The sequence below is a fragment of the Culex pipiens genome, chromosome 1, assembly GCF_016801865.2.
Source record: "Culex pipiens pallens isolate TS chromosome 1, TS_CPP_V2, whole genome shotgun sequence".
Lineage (NCBI taxonomy): Eukaryota > Metazoa > Arthropoda > Insecta > Diptera > Culicidae > Culex > Culex pipiens.
In genome coordinates this window covers 39291166-39312949 of record NC_068937.1, presented here as the reverse complement: position 1 = coordinate 39312949, position 21784 = coordinate 39291166, and the positions used below count along the sequence as shown (strand labels likewise).

Below are 21784 nucleotides of genomic sequence, written 5' to 3'. Positions count from 1 at the left end.
ATGTAAACTGGGTCAAATTTGACTAGGTTCAGTGTAAACTGATTCGTATAAAAGACTTTGGAGACTTGCAAAGTTTGGAAATTTGCTAGATTTGCAGACTTGCATGATTTACAGGCTTGCAAAATTTGGGGTCGTTAAAATTTAGAACTTGAAAAAAATGAAGGCTCTCAACTGATGGATGATTGCAGCAATTATGATTTTATTCGGATTAAAGATTCGGAGACTTGCAAGACTGGAGACTTACAAGATTTGGAGACTTGCGAGCTTTGGAGACTTGCAAGGTTTGCAGACCTAAATTTTATAGTTTGAAGATTTGCATCAATTCAAGACTTTAAAATTTTCAACACTTTAGAGACTTGCATAATTTGGAGACTTTCAAACTCTTTTTAAGTCTGAAATTTTATGGTTTGGAGGTTTAGAAAATATAGAGACTTTTAGATTTTTCAGATTTGGCAGACCTTAAAACACATTCGAAGTCTTAAATTTTCTTGTTCGGAGACTCACAAAATTTGAAGACTTCCAGATTTTCAAGATTTTTGAGACTTGCAAAATTTGGAGACTTTAAGGTTTAAAAAAATTGAGACTTGAAGATTATCGAAATTTTGGAGACTTACAAAATCAAAGTCTCCTATCTCAAAATTTTCAAGATATTTAATTTAAATATTTAGAGATTTGAAATATATGAATACTTTAAGATTTTAAGATTTTGGATACTTTCAATAATTTTGAGACTTTCAAAAAAATTTGGAAGTCATAAATTGTCTGGTTTGGAGACTCGCAAAATTTTGAGACTTCCAGATTTTCAAGATTTTGGAGACTTGCAAAATTTGAAGACTTTTTGATTTTTAAGAATTAGGAGACTTTTTGAATTTTTAGATTTTGGAGACTTAAAAATTTAAAGTCTCCAATTTCAAAAGTCCTTAATTTCAAGATCTAGAGGTTTACAAAATTTGGAAACATTAAGATTTTGGGTACTTACAAAATTTGAAGATTTTCATAAGAATCCTTTCGAAGTTTTAAATTTTACAGTTTGGAGACTCGCAAATAGCAAAACTTAGATTTTCAAGATTTTTTGGAGACTAGCAAAGTCGTGAAACATTCAAAATCTTTGGAAATTCGAATTCAATTGTCAGAAGATTTGCAAAATTCGGAGATTATTTGATTTTTAAGATTTCGGAGACTTTCAAAATTTGAAGATTTTAAAACCCTTTCGAAGTTTTAAATTGAATAGTTTGGAGATTCGCAAAATTTGGGGACTTTCAGACATTCAAGTTTTTGGAGACTTGCAATGTTTGGAGACATTCAAACCCATTTGTAGTCTCACATTTTATGGTTTGGAGACCTACAAAATTTTTAGACTTTCAGATTTTCTAGATTTTGAAAATCTTGAAAATCTGAAAGTCTCCAAATTTTGTGAGTCTCCAAACTATAAAATTTAAAACGTCTAAAGGGTTTGAAAGTCTCCAAATTTTGTAAGTCTTGAAAATCAAAAAATCTCCGAATTTTGCAAATCTTCTGACAATCAAATTCAAGATTTCCAAAGATTTTGAATGTTTCACGACTTTGCAAGTCTCCAAGAAATCTTGAAAATCTGAGTTTTGCGATTTGCGAGTCTCCAAACTGTAAAATTTAAAACTTCGAAAGGATTCTTAAAATTTTGTCAGTCTTAGAAATAATTATTGCTTTTCAAGATTTCGGAGACTTACAAAATTTGGAGGTTTTCAAACCCTTTCAAAGTTTCATATTTTATAGTTTGGAGACTTGCAAAATTTGGATACTTTCAGACTTTCAAGATTTCGGAGACTAACAATGTTTGGAGACATTCAAACCAATTAGAAGTCTTAAATTGTATGGCTTGGAGATTTGCAAAATTTGTAGACTTTCAGATTTTCTAGATTTTTGATTGCAATTCTCCAAAATCTTGAAAATCTGAAAGCTTACAATTTTTTTAGTAAAAAAAAAATTAAAAAAATATTTCAAACTTCGAAAGGGTTTGAAAGCCTCCAAATTATGTAAGCCTTGAAAATAAAAAATTCTCCGAATTTTGCAAATCTTTAGACAATCAAATTCAAAATTTTAAAAGATTTTGAATGTTTAACGACTTTGCAAGTGTCCAACAAATCTTAAAAATCCGAGTTTTGCGTTTTGCGAGTCTCCAAACTGTAAAATTCATAACTTCGAAATGGTTTTAAAGTCTCAAAATTTGTAACTCTCCAAAATCTAAAATAAAAAAAAAATTGAAGGTCTACCAATTTTGTGAGTCTCCAAACTATAAAATTTAAAACTTCGAAAGGGTTTGAAAGTCTTTAATTTTGTAAGCCTCCAATCTAAAAAATCTGAAAGACCCCAAATTTTGGAATTTTTCAAAACCATTCAAAGTCTTAAATTTAATTTTTAGGTGATTTGCAAAATCCGGAGACTTTAAGATTTTTTAAGATTTTAGAGACTTACAAAATTTGGAGATTTTGAAACCCTTCCAAAATTTTAAATTGTATGGTCTTGGGGGGGGGACTCGAAAATTTGGAGACTTTCAGATTTTCAAAATTTTGGAAACTTTCAAAATGTGGAAACTTTTAACTTTAAATAATTTGGACTTGCTAAATTTGGAGATTTTCGAAACCTTTCCATATCTTAAATTTCATGGTATGAAAATTTGAATAGTTTGGACCTTTTCATGTTCCAAATTTTGTGGTTTGGAGCAATATTGAGAAATTTTAAAGTATTGATTTTTTTTAGGATCATGAAGAGATACAAGATTACGGGACTTTGCAAAATTTTAGGTTTTCATTAAATTTCACGGTTTGGAGACTAGCAAAATTTGGAGATTTTGGAGAATTTTGCAAGTTTACAATCACATGTTCAAAAGATTTGCATGATTTGGAGACTTCCCTAGTCGGGGTTTTCAGAACCATCATAAATACTGTAAGTTTTAAAATGTTACTATGGGCATGATTTACAGGCTTCTTACAGTATTTCTAGTTCTGAAGACAGGCAAAATTTTAGGATTTTCAAAATTTGATGACTTTCAAAAAATTTCAAGGTCTTCAATTTTATTATTTGTGGACTTTGAAAAGTGTATCAAGTTACCAATTTCATAGTTAGAAAATTTGAATGATTTGTTGAAGATATGGAAACTAACCAAATTTGGAGACTCGCAAGACTTGGAGACTTGTAAGATTTGAAAACGAATTTTGAGAGTTGTACGATTTGGTGACTAAAGAAATGTGGACCTCCAAGACCTTTCCAATTCTTCTAATGTAGAATTTAAAGTTTTCATATTCTGTAAACTTGCACAAATGGAAATTAGCAAAATATGGATACTTGCAAGATTTAAACATTTTGAAGATTTTCAAAACCTGGAGACATAAGTGATATGTCCAAGTCTTCAGTTGTACGGTATGTAGACCTGCAAAATATGGACACTTTAAATAGCTCAGTAAGTCTCCAATTTCATGGCTTAGAGATTGGCAAGGTTTGGAGGCTTACAAATTTCCAAACCATTTAAGTGGAGACTTGCTTTATTAGAAAAATTGAAGATTTGGAGACTTCCATGATTAGTACACTTACAAGATATGGAGACTTGCAACATTGGAAGACTTATAAGAATTGGAGATGATTTTCTAGAACAACCGAAGGTACCAATTAAAAAAAAACATTGTGATGAGACTTGATCGATAAGAAGATGTCTACAATTTTGATAAATTCAGAGCATGGTTTGAGTTTCACAGTTTTAGAGACTTGTCAAATTCAAGGACAGGCAATCTGGAGACATGCAAATTTTTTAACTTATCAGTTGGAGACTCACCAAATGTGGAGACTTGCAAGTTTTGGAGACAAACTGCAAAATTTGGAATCGTTTCATTGTTAACTATTCCATTAAAATAGCTCAACAAGCCATAAAACGTTCGTCAAATGGCCAATTAAACTGCGCTTTACATTGCATATTACGTCACTCTTCCTAACTTTCAACTAAGCTCATCAAATTCGTTCCACCAGCGCAGCCTTCGAGTGCACACACGAGCCATCCTCGAGCTCGCAACGCATCCTTTCCCCAGCTAATCTCATTTTCCTGCCTTTGATCTGTGGGCAACTCCAACTCCCAACTGGGGATGATGAAAACCAGCTCAACTCGTTACTCCCGTCGAAACTCTTCTTCTCCTGGGAGGTTCAAGTGGCGGAAAAAGCAATTTTCAGGCATTTTGAAGCGCGCTCGCGAGCTCTTTTTGTCAAACTTCTTTTTTTACCCGCTCGATGGATGTCTGCTCTAGACTACAATATTACACGGTTCCCTGCCTCATGTGTGTGTCCTCCTGTCTCTTCAGCAGTTCTTTCACCGACAGGACCATAACCTAAAAAGGACGAAAATGTGGAACACGCTGCAGACTTTGTTGGTGTAACTCGTGAACGTGACGTGACGAGCTTTTTGCACGGTAACAAACTCACTTTTTGATTTATACTACCAGTTATCAAAAGTCTACATATTTTTATTGTCTCGGAATTTTTGCAGTCTTAAAAATTGCACAAGTTGTTCTTATCTTGAAAGTTTCAAAATATTGCAAGTCTCCAAATTTAGCAAGTCTCCAATTCTTGCAAGTTTCCCAATCTTGCAAGTTTCCCAATCTTGGAAGTCTCCAAATTTAGCTGGTCTTTAATTTTCGCAACTCTCCAAATTTTGCAAATCTCCAAATCTTGCAATTTTCTTGGATGATTCTTAAATTTGAATATTGCAAAATCTGGCAAGTCTCCAAATCTTGCAAGTCTTCAAATCTTGAAAGTCTCCAAATCTTGCAGGTCTTCAATTATGGCAAGTCTCCAAATTATTGCAAGTCTCCAAATTATGCAATTTTCATAATCTTGAATTATGCCTAATTTTGAAGATCGCCAAATCTTGCAAGTCTACAAATCTTGCAAGTCTCCAAATCTTGCATGTCTCCAAATCTTGCAAGTCTCCAAATCTTGCAAGTCTCCAAATCATGCAATTTTCTTAATCTTGAATGATTCTTAATTTTGAACATCGCCAAATCTTGCAAGTCTACAAATCTCGGAAGTCTCCAAATCTTGCATGTCTCCAAATCTTGCAAGTCTCCAAATTTTGCAGATTTTTTAGTTTTGCATGTCTCCAAATTTTGCAAATCTCAAAATCTTGCAATTTTCATTATCTTGAATGATTCTTAATTTTGAAGATCGCCAAATCTTGCAAGTCTCCAAATCTTGCGAGTCTCCAAATCTTGCAAGTCTTCAATTCTTGAAAGCATCCAAATTTAGCAAATCTCGAAATATGCCATTTTCATAATCTTGAATGATTCCTAATTTTGAAGATCGCCAAATCTTGCAAGTCTACAAATCTTGCAAGTCTTTAAATGTTGAAAGTCTCCAAATTGTGCAGGTCTTCAATTATTGTAAGTCTCCAAATTATGCAATTTTCATAATCTTGAATGATTCCTTATTTTGAAGATCGCCAAATCTTGCAAGTCTACAAATCTTGCATGACTCCAAATCTTGCATGTCTCCAGATCTTGCAAGTCTCCAAATCTTGCAAGTCTCCATATCATGCAATTTTCATAATCTTGAATGATTCTTAATTTTGAATATCGCCAAATTTTGCAAGTCTCCAAATTTTGCAAGTCTCCAAATATTGCAAGTCTCCAAATATTGCAAGTCTTCAAATCTGGCAAGTCTCCAAATTTTACAGGTTTCTTAGTTTTGCAAGTCTCCAAATTTTGCAAATCTCCAAATCTTGCCATTTTCATAATCTTGGATGATTCTTAAATTTGAATATTGCAAAATCTGGCAAGTCTCCAAGTTTTGCAGGTATTCAATTATTGTAAGTCTCCAAATTTTGCAAGTCTCCAAATCATGCAATTTTCTTAATCTTGAATGATTCTTAATTTTGAATGTCGCCAAATCTTGCAAGTCTCTAAATCTTGCAAGTCTTCAAATGTTGAGAGTCTCCAAATTGTGTAGGTCTTCAATTATTGCATGTCTCCAAATTTTGCAAGTCTCGAAATTATGCAATTTTCATAATCTTGAATGATTCCTAATTTTGAAGATCGCCAAATCTTGCAAGTCTACAAATCTTGCAAGTCTCCAAATCTTGCATGTCTCCAAATCTTGCAAATCTCCAAATCTTGCAAGTCTCCAAATCTTGCAAGTCTCTACAATCTTTTCCAACTGTGCCCAACCTAGAAGAATATGTTCACGCTAATTGACATTCCACTTGATACTTGGCGTTGCGTTCTTGTTAACCTCCCCCTCTCTCCCTCTTCTGCAGCTCGTCAACTCCTTGAGCTCGTCTTGCGTGCAAGAAGTGGGCTGTCCTGGCTGAAGGAGCCAGGAGCATCCACGTGATTGACGCGCCGCGAGGATGTCATGGAGAGCAAGCTTGATGAAAGCCGGCAAGTATACGCGGAAATGAGGGAAATGAATGTGTGTTGGATTTTTTTCATTCTGGGCTTTGTTTGAGGATGTGTGTTGTGGCACGTGATTTATTTTTGACACGTTAAAATATTAACGAAATGTGTGCTGGAGAGAATGTGTCAAAATGCGTTCAAAATTAGCTTTTTGACGAGTTTTTGCTGTTCTTTTTCTCTAATCTTCAAAATCTTTCAAACATGTGTCAAAATACTATTTGAGTAGCAGAGTAAGAACTTGATTGCCCCTAAATTGAACCAATAACCTTATCTTACAAAAAGTGAAAGTCTTGAAAAGTGCGTCATACCTTTTGGCGCTAAAACACCGACTAACAAATCAATATTGTCCCAGTCTGATATCGAAAAACTTAGAAAAAAAATAAAGATAATTTTAAAATCCACTCTCACATTAGCCAAACATCCCAGTGCAGTAAATGTCGATTCTTATCGCGTATGTTTGCTTGTTTTTTTTTTCACGTACACCTTCCTCCAAAGGCCTAAAACAACTCCCAAACAACAGCAGACTCAAAACCCCGTTCGAAATGTGCTTCATTTGTGTCAATAAAACCAAGATTAATGGCCCCGGCCGGGAAGACCCCGCACACCAGGGTAGACTTTGGAACGCCACAGCGCGAGGCCAGAGGGCGTCATGAACACTGCCGATGATATCATGGCCTGGCGACGATGATGATACTACAAGTCAGCACACTTCTCCGATTTCCAGTGAAATTGTCGGCGCTGGAAGAGTGTGGTGGGGGTGGAAGGTATGTGGTGTGATTGGTTTACAGAGGAGAAGGTGTGGAAAATGGTTAGGAAATTGGGTGACACGATCTAAAATTAGTGCAAATCGGTGGAAAGTGTGTAATGAGCAGTGATGTAGAAAACCTAATAATTCAAATATAAAATTGAATATTAGTTTGAATTCCGTTACTTCACTGAACCGTTAACTGGGGCGAATTGAGATAGCTGATTTAGCAATTTTGCAGCCCAACATTTTGATATGTTTTGATATTTGAGTGGTTTCGGTTAGACCAGATTTAGAACATCAAAATGTGTTTATCCATTTCCAAATTTGAAGCATTCAACTGCTCCAAAAACATGCTGTTCCTCTTCAGTCTGTAGTCTCGAATCGCCCCAGTTGACGGTACTGCAAATTTTTAAGGCAGAATTCTTTTTTCGTATTTCAAACATTTCTTTTTCAATTTTTTTTTTAATTTTTGATGCATTTATCTTGTATACTTATGTTTTTCTGTAATAATTTGTATATTCTACATATTGTCAATGTGTTGTCTCGTGTTTTCATATACCGTCAGTGGGGGTGACTATGGGTCAAAAAACGATACACCTCTCGTATTTTCTTAATAACAAAAACAATTTAACTAACATCGAAAATCTTTCAACGTAGATTTGTTCTTAGATAGTTTACTAACATTTTCCCAAAATATGGTGGATTTTGATGAACACTACCTTAAATGCCAATTGTTTGAAAATTGACCCAATCTCACCCCTTAGAGGGGGTGACATTAGGTCAAATGAAACTAAAATGATGCTCAAATACAACGATATGGTAAAAACAAGTCATCCAACAGTGTTTCTTGTTCGAGGGAATCGTATTGACACGCTACAATGTTTGAAGTGGAGATTTTCAAACATTTGGGTAGTTTTCGAGCAATTCTAACAAAAATATTAGAAAAATGATTTTTCGAGAGGTAATTATTGGCCAAAAACGAACCTCAACTTTAGACAGCGGCCAAAATAACAGGATTTGTTCTAGGAACGAGATTTTTTCAGCAAAGTCATCTTAAGATGTCCCCTACACAACCCTTTCAACCGAATTCATTTTCATTGAGAAGAACCTGAGAAATGGTAAAATCCGTAACAAATCACTTTGACCCAACCTCACCCCCCAGACCCAATGTCACCCCCACTGACGGTAAATATTTAGATTAGCATAATTCCATGTCCTGCTTGTTTCCACAATTTATTCCATAAAATTTCAATTTGCTGAATTAAATTTCCGAAATAATTTGAATTAAATTCGGATAATCGAGTCTGGACAAAATACAACTTTGCCTTAAACCATAAAAAGGTTTTTAAGCTTTATAAAAAAAATCTTCACAAGTCTGTTAAATCGATGGTTAACTATTGAGAATGCATTTTACATGGTTTTTATTAATTTTTTAGGTTTTACGCCAATTTTGAATGTTGGGACCACAGATAGAAAAGACGTGAAAGTAAAATAAATATTTTCATACATTCACTGATATTTTTTTAAATTTGAACAAAAGCATTACTGACATTTTTGGAGAATTTCGACAAATCGTTCAAAATTCATCTTTTTGAACCCGTGTGCTTTGATATATTATTGGCTCAAACTTGACTTTTTTTTAAAACAAAATCATTTATTTTTTTAGGAAAATAATTTTAATAAACATGCAATTAAGTGTATGGTTTTTCATATGAGAAAACACTAGAATTATTTTTTTTTCAAATCTGGTTTCACCATGCAAATAATATATATTGAGAGTCTTTTTTCCAAAATTTCAAATCTCTGGATATCGTAACAACAGCAAAATGAACTGGAATTTTTTTCAAGAACAAAAAAAAAATGCGTAGCAATTTTGACAGTTCGCTAAGCACTTGGCAAACTTTCAAACTTGAACAGCTTCTAGCTTGCTAAAATCCTATAATACCTTGATGCAACTTTCAGAAGTTATAAAAACATCAATTTATTCATTTATTCTAAAACCCATCGAAACACTCTCAGAGAGAGACAAACAAGAATCAAATTGTATAAGTATAAGTTTGAATCTTTGATGATATGTTATCAACAACATTGCAAACCATGTTTGATAACATTGTTTTTGCGCAGTTTTATAAATGATCAAAACAAAGCCGATCGTAGACTTTTTTGAGTCAGCCCTGAGCGACAAAGCATAATTATTATTCGGTCTCTCTAAGCCAGCGATTCTCAACGGGGGTACCGGGCCTACTTGATTTACATGGCAGGGGGTACCGGCCTAGAAGAAGGTTGAGAATCGCTGCTCTAAGCCATTCGCAGTTTCGCAGTTCCGCCGATTGGATTGAGAGAGAAAGAGAGAGAGAGAGAGCATAGAGAGTGTATTCAGTAGCGATTGGTGTGGAAGTGACTAACGGTAGGAAACGGTCAAAGCAGTTTTTCGTCGCGTTGGAGTTGTGATCACGAGTGAATGCTAGAGTGAATGCTAGAGTGAATGAGTTTTTTTTAGCAACCAGGAACCTTGATTTACTTATCATGTCAAGGATGCTACTTTTCAAAAATATTCCTTCAAGTTTTGAAGTTTGTGTTACACAAATTGATTTATCTACCTGTCTGTATTATTTCTTACCCTTTCATGAAAAATATAAAAAAAATCGGTAACAATTATGAATCATTCAAATTGAGTTTGAGATTTTGAGATTTTTATAATTAATCAAATCAAAATATTACTTCCAAGGTTCATATGGGTTTACCTCTCCTTTGAACACACAGCTCATCCTGTTCGTGCTTAAGTGGTTCAAACTGCTCGTTATCACATAAAGTTTTGACCCTTTGGAATTTATTTACTAACAGTTTTGATTTGATTATTACACTATTTACCAAATATGAAAAAATATATAAAAATAGTTAAATACTGTAATACTTTTCAAATGTTAGAATTCACTTAGAATTCCATTGTAGGTATCGCTTTTTGTTGACCCTTACAAAACCTGTCAATTTCTATCTGTTTTCCATCAAAAGCCGTTTCTCAGCAACCATTAGTCAATTCTTCAGAAGTTTTGAATAATTTTATATAAAGTTTAACGATCTTTCCAAAACATGTATTTGATTAGATAGTCCGGCTTGGTCACGACCTCACAACAGTAACAGTAAATAGTAATAGTAATAGTAATTAACATGAAAACAGAGCACTGTATCGACAAAAGAACAAAACGGCAGTTTGGTTTTCTAAAACGAAGAACAAATAATTATTTAGCAAATTCCTATTTATTTGAGTGAGAATTTGAAATATATTTATTAAATAAAATTAATTTTAATTGGTTTTCGTTCTTAAGTTTAAAAACCTGCATGAAGGTTGAGCCCAAATAAATGAGAAAAAAACTGATAAAAATTACTATGTTTCTGTGAATATTCTCTGAAAGGACCCTGTTCCGATCAAAAGAACTTTTCTATATTTCGGAAAATTTTGATCGCATTTTTGTATGTAAAAAAAAAACGAAGTTGACTTTATAGCTGTCGGCCACCATTGCTAGTACCAACCACTAGTGTCTTCCTTTTTATCTACAAGGACTTCGCCGCCCTGGGCTCCTAAGTGTATGAAAGTATGGCACGGAGCGACGGCGCCGAATACCCATATTTACACAAAGAATTTTAGAGCGCCCGCCGCGGGATTCGAACCGGCGACCTCTGGATTGTGAACCCAGTGTGCGGTCCGATTGATCCACACGGGCGGTAGGCGGGCGGTTGTATGTACAGATGTCAAAATTATATGAAGATGCAAAATGAAGATGCAAAATGAAGATGCAAAGGACATAGAGATAGTACTTACTTAAATTTTCAGCCAAATCAAAACAGCAAAAAAAATGTAGTTCAAATTATCAGAGAATTGCTCTTCTATGAAAATAACCCGAGTACTAAAAAACGTAGAGTATCGATAACGGTACTTAATCCCATTACCTTCATATGTATTATATATTACTTATATTACCATCAATTTGAAGAGGTTTGATTTTGAATTTCCAAGGATCGTACTAACTACAGTCCAAAATTGATCTAATTTAGAAAGAAGGGGCAGTTTTCAACGCGTAAAAAGATTTATCGATCTGAGTTCACCAGTCAAATTAATATTAATTCTGCTTAAAATCCTCATCACTGCCCGTCTAAAGCCACCATACACACACACTCACAGTCACATCCCTCACACGCATATCGATTTAATTGGCTCTTGTTCAGTCATTCGTAAATATTGAACGCACAAAACGTGTCTCTCTCTCTCTCTCTTTCTCTCTCTCTCCTTTCTCTCTCTCTGTTCAGTGTTTCGTTGTTGCCAATGAATCGCTTACTTCCTCATCTTCCCTCCATCGTGACATTCCGGATAATTGATTGCCGAATCACACGCGCCTTCGCAAATGTGTGCGTTAGTGTTAGTTTGTGCCTGAATAAATGCAGGGAATGTGCGTTCGTGTGAGTGATTGTGTAATTGATTCCGATATTTAGAGCTTAATTATTGCTTTTTGGGCTAGGAAGGGGGAGGGAGTTACTCTCCTTGGGTGAATTCGAGCATGACTGGTTTTTCGGTTGAATCTCTCCCGCTCCAAATATAAACTGTTTAGGTTTAGAGTGTGGGTGTGTTGTTTGACTGATGCCCGGCCGCTTCTCTGTTTTGTCTGGTAGAAGCGAGGCCCAGAATTGGAGGCACGACTTTTTGGAATTGGATCTTCCACTCTCGGCGACGAGACGCGACGAGATATTTCATTGGTGAGAGGTGAAATGTGATACTCCTGGAAGGTCGAGCAGCGCGCAGTGAAGAAGGTGTCAACGAGACTACGTGACAGTTCAAGGACAGCGACCGAGGGTGTTGGGAAGAAGATGAGCTGGATTCAGTGAATTGGACGGCGAAAGTGTTTCCTTTCATTTAAAGCAATGTTTTAATTTATTGAATTTAACCTAAAATGGAGTTGCTGATTTTATTGTTCCCAACTATAAAGCATATTTTCATCTAATTTGATGAAGCGAATACCGTAACTTACAGCCACGGTATCTCGGCCATGCTCTTCAGGACCCTGTATTGATAGATACAAGTTAAAAAGTAACTGGGTCATTTTAAAATCTCTGCATGCTCAGCCTCCGTTTAGCCGATTCAATCCCACCAACCAACGCCCAATGCCCTTCAAATCGGTTGGCGCCTCAAAGCTTGCCAAAGCAGATCTTTGTCCGGAAGAGCGAACCGCCCGACAAAAACCTGTCTGCAGCTACGATTTTTTTTTGTTCTGCAAAACCGAATTTATGCTACCATTTTTTGTTTGTTTTCCACCGCCGAAGTTCTACGCGTTCCTCCCGCAGTACGATTGACCGAGGACATTCCCCAAGTTGAAATCCTTTAGCCAGATTTCTTTTCAATTTCTCGAACCGACATCCAACTAGCAACACTGGCTGTTGGGGTAAAAGTTTGTAAACTTTTTGCCCCCGGTCGAGATGGTCCAAGAGGTCCTCTCAAGGCGACCAACTTCACGGAGCAAGCAACAGCAAATTGCGGCAGCTTCTTGAGACTAATTATACTTTTTAATTAAATTTTCTTTAAAAATTTCGCCCATTTCTGGAGCACAGGAGAGCAGTTTGAGGCAGTGTTGCCAGTGACTTATGGGGAAAGGGGGCGCAAATCTTTTGAGCCCTTCGTTGACGGTTTTTGCTGGAGATTTAGTTTTTGTTCTGAAGATTGGCACAGCAAAAATATGTTTACAAGTCTCTGACTTTAAATTTAGCTTGCTCAATTCAAAATCAAGCAAACTTTTTCAACTGTGCAGCTGAAAGTTAAGGTTGGCCAAAGTTGGTTGAAATATTGCCCCCTTTTACACTACAAGCTGATTGGAGTGGGCAGAGTTTAACTTCGTTTGACGTGCGTTTCATTTTTCTTTTCTCGTAAAAAGAAGGGGCTTTCCTTGTAACAAAGAGTTTTCACAGGAAAAATATGAAAAGCGGTACAAAGGCAAGTAAGATGTTGAAGGCAATGGCTTTTTGAACGTGCGGTCGAAGTTTCCTAATGACACACTTGAGAAAAACGCTGTTTGACGGTGTTTTGATCCTTGCAAACCATCAGGTGAGGTGACGTCAGTTGTGTTGACAGGTGAGTGAGTGAGTAAGAAAGTGATATTTTAAATAGGAGTTAGGTTTGCGACTTATTTTTCAAGGTTTGTATCAGCCATTTCCGCTGGAAATTCGAGGGACAACAAAAAAGGCATTTGATATGCAAATCAATATTTATTCTTTTAGTGATTAATAACTGAAACTATTTTAAACGCATTTTCTTCCGTTTTTGTCAGTTTAAGCATGATTGAACTCCTTTAAAGTATTCAGAATATATGTGTCATTACGGTGAACAGTACCACAACAACAGTACCATACCATTAATCCACAATTTTTTATTTTTATTTTTTTTTGACGTCAACTTCAATTCAGAAACTGATGATTTTGATACAACTTTACTTATGTTTTATGCATACCGTCGTGAAGGGTGACATTAGGTCTGGGGGTGAAATTGGGTCATACAAAAATGCGTTAATACACCACTATACAAGTGATTTGCCCCATTTTCAGTCTAAATTAAGGTTAAATTACATCATGAAAAGTTAAATTCATATTCAAAATTTACACAATTTTGTGATGTGCAATCGTTCATTCATTAAAATGTAAAATCATGATGTTTTTATTCATTTGATTTAGAAACTAAAAAAATAAAAATAAAAATGACAAGTTATAGTCTTAACATCTGATTGCAAAAAGTGTTTTAAATGAATTTTACACTAGTTCAGTTATTTAAAATCATTAGTTTTCAAAAAATGTAACATTTGACGAAAACAACAATTTTAGCAAAACAGAAAAGCTTTTTGCGATACTAAACATCGACAATTTTCAAAAATTCCAAAGATTTTTAAATCAACCCAAACATGTAAACATATTTCTAAACGCAGAGGAATTCAATTTAAATTGATTAAATTTTCATTGAAATTTTGAAGTATTTTGAATTTTTTGTCCCTTCTTTTTCCAACTTTGAAGAGTGTGACAATAATTTTAAGTACAATTTCATCAGCCCAAAACAATATTTTTTTTGTGGCAATGTGAACCTGATGAATATTCATCAAAAACTGATGAAAATTCATCATTTTCTGGGGTAAAATTAATCATTTTTTTTGACTCAAAATCTGTCACCATTTCCTGTTGAATATTACCATCATTTTTTTCTGTGTAGTGAGTTATATGCAAAATGTCATATGACATTTTTTTCTTCAAAAAAAAAATATATATTTAAAAAAAAAGTAGCTTTTTCTTTATGTTTAACCTTTTTGCCTTTCTTACTAAAGAAATGTATAGGTTTTACTTTAAGGCTGGACGTCATTTCCAGCTTCGTAAACATGTCGATTCAGCATGAATTTTAATCCGAAAAATCGCTAAAAAATCACACTGCATCGATTTTCGACGCTTCGACGCTTCGTCGCCAAGTTGTCAAGTTGAGCTTCGAATACTGGCGCGAGAATGCTGGCGCATATATTTTGTGGCTCGATTTATACTCGTTTTGTAGTAGCTTGTATACCGATGTTTCCTACAATATGTGAGATATCGTAGCTTTTCTTTTTCTTTTGCCCTGTCCGTTTTTTGCATACCTGTCCAATGTTTATGCAAAATTTTTTGTGACATAGGACATTCATCCGGCTACAATCAATTTGTTTCCTGTGTGCTCCTAAAATCGCCTTTAAGTAGACTTCATTTTTTCGTGATTTCGAAAATTTTCTTAACAGGGTTCATTGGATTCCAATAGGAGCTTTCCAAGCTTTTCATCGTTTATATCGTTTTCAAAGTTTTCAATGCTGGCGACGCCAATGGCTTTCTACCTAAGGTGGTGCGGTTGTAAAAATAGCTATCTCTGACTCTGTCACTTTCGGTTTACTTGTACCTCGGTTTTTCTTTGCGCCTGATATGTTCGGTACGATGGTACGATGAACCAAACTACCAACACACGTACCGAAGCTAGAAAACCAAAACCGCGGTGTGCGTTGTCACTGGCGCATGGGAAGCTGGCTATGCTCGCGTTTGTCATAAACGCTTGTTTGATTAAGAATATGTACCTACGATTAAAAATATTCTTTTTGGGAAAATTGCGTTTTTTATTTCTTTTGGAAAACATATCATTTATAATACTTTGCTTTCATCATAAGGCTTTCTTTTGTGCTGACGTTATTAATAAACAGAGTCGATGTTATGAATTGAAAGAAGTTCTACCATTGTTATATTCTTTAGTAAGAAAGGCTCTATCTCACCCCAGGTGGGATTAAATCGGGTTTTTTCCAATAGGATTCAATCCATTGCAGATCACAAAATTGAGTAGAAAAAGGATTTTTCATCAAATGGTGCCGTTCTTTGGTATCTTCAGAAGAGTTTTTGCGAATAGGAAAGAGAACTTTTGACTTGATTGAAAATCAGGGTAGCCCACGATTATGGTGTTTTTAAAATTTTAACTTTGAAGGAATATATTTTGTTTTTTTTTGTCTTCTAGAAAGATGTTGGGCTTGTCTCGAAATCTACGCCTTCTATGACCAAATTTAGAGAAAGCTTCTGTACAAGCCTTCCAAAATCGATTATGGAACATAGCAATTCAGGGTTTAGTTTTTGAGAAAACTGATGCTCGAAACACTTTTAGAGCTCAAAAAAACAAACATTATTGCTTTTAAAAATATATTTCCGACCACTTTTTCGTTCGACACAAAGGGGTAGGTTTGACAAAGTCAAACAAAAAAGTGACGAACTGTAACTTTTTACACGGCACTCACGCACACTGTCAAAACAAAAGTTTGGTAGTGTGTGTGCACTCCGTGTAAAAGGGGTGTCAAACTAAAAAGTGACCCCGTTCGTTTGACAACGGTTGGTGTCAAACCATCGGGGTTTGAGTGTACAGCCATTTTAAGGTAAAAGAGATGCATTTTAATACTCAATAACCTCGAAAGAGATTTACAACTTTTTTGAGCGAAAGCCATCTGGCCAGCAAGCACTTTTCGTCTGTGGCTTGAACCCAATTCTTGGCATGCCAATCTTGAATCTTATTGTAGGCAGCTACATACAGCGAAGGTTTTCCGCAATGTCCATAGGACAGTCAGAAACGGTTTCGGACTCACTAACCATTCATCAGATCTTGAGAAAAATCAAATTGACTTGTCGGTGGTTGGAAAAAATATTACAGAACAAATAAGTTCAAAATTCACTGAATACTGAGTCGGAAAAACATGTAAGATAGCCATAAACTTGGATGCCAAAACATTTTTTTTCCTTTTTGAAAAACTCTTTCGATGATTTTTTCAGAATTGCAGCAAAAAACGTTGTATGGAACTCGGTGCAAAATCCTCTTTTGTATTCCTTTGTAAGTGCGCAGATATTTATTTTCTCTAAAACCGAACCCTAAATTTTTACGATCGTGAGGTGCTGATGCGGACAAATTGGTCAAAAAGCCTTTCTAGAAGTAAAAATAAATTCCAAAAATATTCCAAGATGTTGGATTTTCCAAAACACCCCAATCGTGAACCACCCTAATTCATTTCCAATCCAAAAGTTGCCCTTTTCGATTTGAAAAAAACTTTCTTGAATTTAAGGTGAATTCAACCAAATTTAATATTTCAAAATCATAATAACTTGCAGTGCACAGTGTTCGGAATGGCAAAATTAAGTGGAATAAATTGATAACTCCTTGATTTGACGTCCTAGCCAAATGGTGTCTTCGGAAGAGTTGTTGTACTTGATAAGGGCTATCTTTTGAAGTTATTGACATACAGGGGGACGACATTCCAGGGTGTCAACCAAAAACTAACTTTGCTGGATGACGTTGTAGGGCTTTGGTGTCTTCGGAAAAGTTGTAGAGGAGAAAATTTCATGAAAGTTTGTCCAAGGCGCCAAATTTGTAGCTCTTAATCTACTCGAGATATACGCCATTTTTGCAAAAAAGGTCCAAAAAAGCACTTTTTTGGTGATAACTCAAAATGTGAGCATTTTAGCGGCCTACTATGTTCTGAAGTGTTGTTTATGACATAAAATTACACATCTTTGTCGAAGACAGCAAAATTTTTTGAGCCTTTATTGAGGAGTTATAACCATTTTTAAGTGATTTTGAGCCTTTTTTCAAGTTGCTATGTTTTGAAAATGGCGCATTTTGGCGCAAAACCGAACAATGCACCTGAAAGTACACACTTTCAACTACATTTCCTAAAAATATCTACGTGTATATCGGTGTCTATTTTGAGATATCTCAATTTGAATTTGACGGTTTTTAATCAATTTATTTATACTTTTTAAGCGGAATCTCATTGAAAACGTGGTAATAATCGGTAAATTGAAGGCCAAATTGATCATTTTTAATGAAAAATACTTTGTCTATGAAAAAATACGGCAACCTTTCCATAGTGACCAAATATAAAATGAAAAAACTTAATTTTAAATACGAACAATTATTTTAAATTTTAACATACATTATTTTTGGGCTAAACATGTTTTTATTTATAATTTTAGAATGTGTGTCATAATTTTAAGCATAAACATTATATTTTCCAAAAAAATCTATCAATTTACCCTTCAATTTACCGATTATTACCACGTTTTCAATAAGATTCCGCTTAAAAAGTATAAATAAATTGATTAAAAACCGTCAAATTCAAATTGAGTTATCTCAAAATAGACACCGATAGACACGGAGATATTTTCAGCAAATGTAGTTGAAAGTGTGTACTTTCAGGTGCATTGTTCGGTTTTGCGCCAAAATGCGCCATTTTCAAAACATAGCAACTTGAAAATAGGCTCAAAATTACTTAAAAATGGTTATAACTCCTAAATAAAAGCTCAAAACATTTTACTGTCTTCGACAAAGATGTGTAATTTTATGTCATAAACAACACTTCAGAACATAGTAGGCCGTTAAAATGCTAACATTTTGAGTTATCACCAAAAAAGTGCTTTTTTGGACCTTTTTTGCAAAAATGGCGTATATCTCGAGTAGATTAAGAGCTACAAATTTGGCGCCTTCGACAAACTTTCATGAAATTTTCTCCTCTACAACTTTTCCGAAGACACCAAAGCCCTACAACGTCATCCAGCAAAGTTAGTTTTTGGTTGACACCCTGGAATGTCGTCACCCTGTATGTCAATAACTTCAAAAGATAGCCCTTATCAAGTACAACAACTCTTCCGAAGACACCATTTGGCTAGGACGTCAAATCAAGGAGTTATCAATTTATTCCACTTAATTTTGCCATTCCGAACACTGTGCAGTGGCGGAATCGAAAACAATGAACGTGTAAACAGTTGAAACGAACAATCAAAGTGCGTGAGGTTATGTTCATTGACGACATCGAAAGATTCATGTTTGCTGTACCAACCAGCACCCAAACCAAAATATTTGAACATCTGCCTAGAATCCAACGCCCGCAACTCAAACCACCGCAAAACAAACATCTCTATCATAACCTCAAAAAACGCACTGCCAAAACCAATCATCACATCCCACCGCACATCTGCACCATCTTGATTCGCACCAAATCAATTTCCAGACAGTCTGCAGTTAGTGTACGGAGGTCTCGCTGCAACACGCATCCGCAAGCAATTTAAAATTCCATCTCATTTGTACCTTTCATACACTAGGCAGTGTATGAACTAACACAGTACAAACTAACAAACCCCTTGGTGGAGATTCAGAACTCACAATCTCCGTTGGACCTAGATCAAAAGCATCCGGAGTTGGAGCAGGGGAGGTGCGCAATTTGAATAATTGAACCTAATCCTCGCTCGCTTTCCAAAGCAGAACGTTACGTTGTGACCTCGTGTCGCAATTGTCAATTTTGGGTTGAAATTGATGGATTTGGGTTCGATTTGCGTTTGCGTGTACACGCCAAACGTCAGTTTGGTGACGTTTGAAGACGTTGGGTGGCGTTATCTGACGAAAAGTGACAGTTGATGGGTGTTTGTTTACATTTCGTTTTGTTTTTTTGAGGGACAGCAATGTCAATGTCAAATTTGTAAATGTCATGTCGAATAGACAGTCTGTTTACATCCAAGGTTACGCCCTTAGTTAATACGAATAATCTACAGATTCTTGAATTGCTGACTTGGCCAATACGCCAACAGCGTTATTCTCTCCCCTCTTCGATAATCTTACCTTTGCACTCGTTCGCGTCCCGCACGGTGCCGCGTCCCCACGGCCGGTCAAAGTAGAACGGCTTGCAGCGCTCGCAGTCCCGGCCCGCCGTATTGTGCTTGCAGTCGCACTCCAGCTTCCCGTCCGAACCCTTGACGCACTTGGACGCGTGCCCGTTGCACTTGCAGCGCCCTCCGACGGCAAAATCGGACAGGGCGTACGTGCTGACGCCGGCCGAGGGCGGCGTGAAGATCTCCTTGGAGATGTACTCGGACTTTTTGTACTTGATCTGCTCGGAGGACTGCGTTTTCAGGATGGTGGTCGTGGTTGGGGGCTGGAGTCGGTGGAAGACCACGCGGATGTCGGTGGCGGTGACCCAGTCCTGCAGGACGGGGGAGGAATCGAAGTCCTGGGCGGAAGGGCGCCCCTCGAGGGTGCTGAAGGCGATCCGGGAGCCTTGGACGCCGTCGGCGTTGAAGCGGTTGTGGTCGATGCAGCGAGCTTCCTGCTCGTTGGTCTTGGAGATGGTGGCCCGGGTTGGGCGTCCGTAGAGCTTGCGGCACTGGGAGCTGTAAAACTGGAACGGTTGCCAGGTCTTGCCGTAGTCGGCGCTCTTGAAGATGGCCATCGAATCCGGACGGATCGCGTACGGGCAGAACATCAGACTGACGTAGGTTAGTTCGAACTTTTTGCCGAGCGATAGCGTGAGCGTTACGTTGTCCGGTTGGGATCCCGGATCTACGGAGCCGACGCGCGGTTCCGATCGCCAGCAGGTCACGTTGTTGGAGTTGTGCACGTCCGTGAGGGCGGTCGACGCGAACCGCTTGGTCGGATCGGAGTCGTCGCAAATGTCACAGCTGGACTCGTTACGAGCGAGCTGATCTCGGTAGTCGCAGTAGCGGGCGGGCTTGTCCCGTCCGCAGGTCGAGGAAGCCTCGATCGGAACGCCGAACGCGGCGTTCACAAAGTCGGGCATGCAGCGCCGTGGACGGTCCTCGTCATAACAAGGGTCCATCGACGCCTGGGTCTGGAAGCTGCGCAGGTACGACCGGTGCCCGGAGGTCACCGTCACCAGCGCCACCAACAGCAGTACACTGCACTTCATGTCGATTTTATAACTCTGTTTCACTTCCCAGAAATCACTCAAATTTCACTTTCCCGGGAACAACATTCTCTTCGTGTAACTCTTCTCGCGCTACGCGCGGCTTTCACCCCGTTAGAACGCACTGTTCTCTTCCTTCTCTTCTGCTTCACTTCTTAAGAATCGCTAGCGCAACATGCTGCCCTCCGTTGATAGCTGCTGCGAACGCTCGCGTGCGCGCGTGGTTTGTCAAACCCCCGAAAATACAACCTTTTGTTTACATAATAAAACGGAGAGGGTAATTAAAAATAAATAAAAACGCGCAAGAGAGAGGAGTGCTCTTCTAATTATAAAACCAGAACCAGACGACAGATCTCCGAAAGGGATATGCTGCGGCAGGAACGGATCTCGGAATGAAGAATGATGGACGAAAAAAAAACACTTAATGAAATTATACACTAGAGAGTGAGGCGGCGAGGTTCGCGGAGCGGGGGGTTTCGGGAACAAATCTAAACAACCATTCAGCCGGATCGGTCGCAGCGAAGGGCAAAACGAGAAAACAAGCCGAAAATTACGCCTATAAATACATAAATCGCTGGTTGTCGTCACCCCAGGAATGCTCTTCGAATCTTCACGACTCCCGAATGCAACAACAAAAAAACTCCGATCTTTATCACGTTACGCGCCACAAATTCTTCCTGCCCATCTTCTTCCGAAGAATCGGTAGCCGCAATCCTTTCTTCTTTTTTCAACCTCACCTCAAAATCAAATTAAGTCCACCCGGAACGGGGCAAAACACATAATCACTTGGCACCTCCTCACCCCGTGCACCTTAATCACTGCTTGACCCACCCCCTCAAACAAAAAAAAACCCAGACCACCCCGCGATCCAAATTATCCTTTTCCTCCCCCTTGCTTCCTTCCCCCAATCGCGCAATATCCTTTTCCAGAAAAAAGGACTCACCGTACAAAAAAAAACCTCGCGACCGCGCGCCGACTTTTCGACTTTTTCTCAGCGGACGACTGAGAGAGTACGCGAGCACTTTCCGCTATCGATGCACCGTCGGAACTGAGCCCGCGAGAAGGGAACAAATCTCAGCATAGCGCGTCCGAGCGCGCGGAACGTTCGGGTGAGTGATGCTCGCTCGTGGCTGGTAGCATAAGTGGAGGCGGCTCTCACAGGCTGTGAGTGACGGATGCGAGCGCGAGCGCGTTCTCTCTTGAGTGTGGCAGGTGAGAAAGGTGAGGTGAGAGAGCGTGCGGCTCATACAGTGGGGAGTGAGTCGTGAGCGAAATGAGAGAGCGTGTGTGCGGGAAAGAAGGGAAGGGAGATCGAAAGGGACGACTAGTGTGGCGTAAGCTAGTTTGTTTGCGTTGCGTCTTACTCGCTC

General features: G+C 37.6%; 1 protein-coding gene across 1 annotated transcript in view; it reads right to left on the bottom strand.

The window, feature by feature from the left end:
- The window catches only part of LOC120416387 (netrin-B-like), a 154618-nt gene extending 133175 nt beyond the window's left edge, over positions 1–21443 (bottom strand). The window contains exons 1-2 of the mRNA XM_039578166.2: positions 21358–21443; positions 19334–20663 (exon numbers count right to left, since the gene is read on the bottom strand). Of these exons, the coding sequence (XP_039434100.1) occupies positions 19334–20417 (1084 nt within the window). The 5' untranslated portion in view covers positions 20418–20663; positions 21358–21443. The remainder of the gene's footprint in view (positions 1–19333; positions 20664–21357) is intronic.
- Positions 21444–21784: the final 341 nt, after the last annotated feature.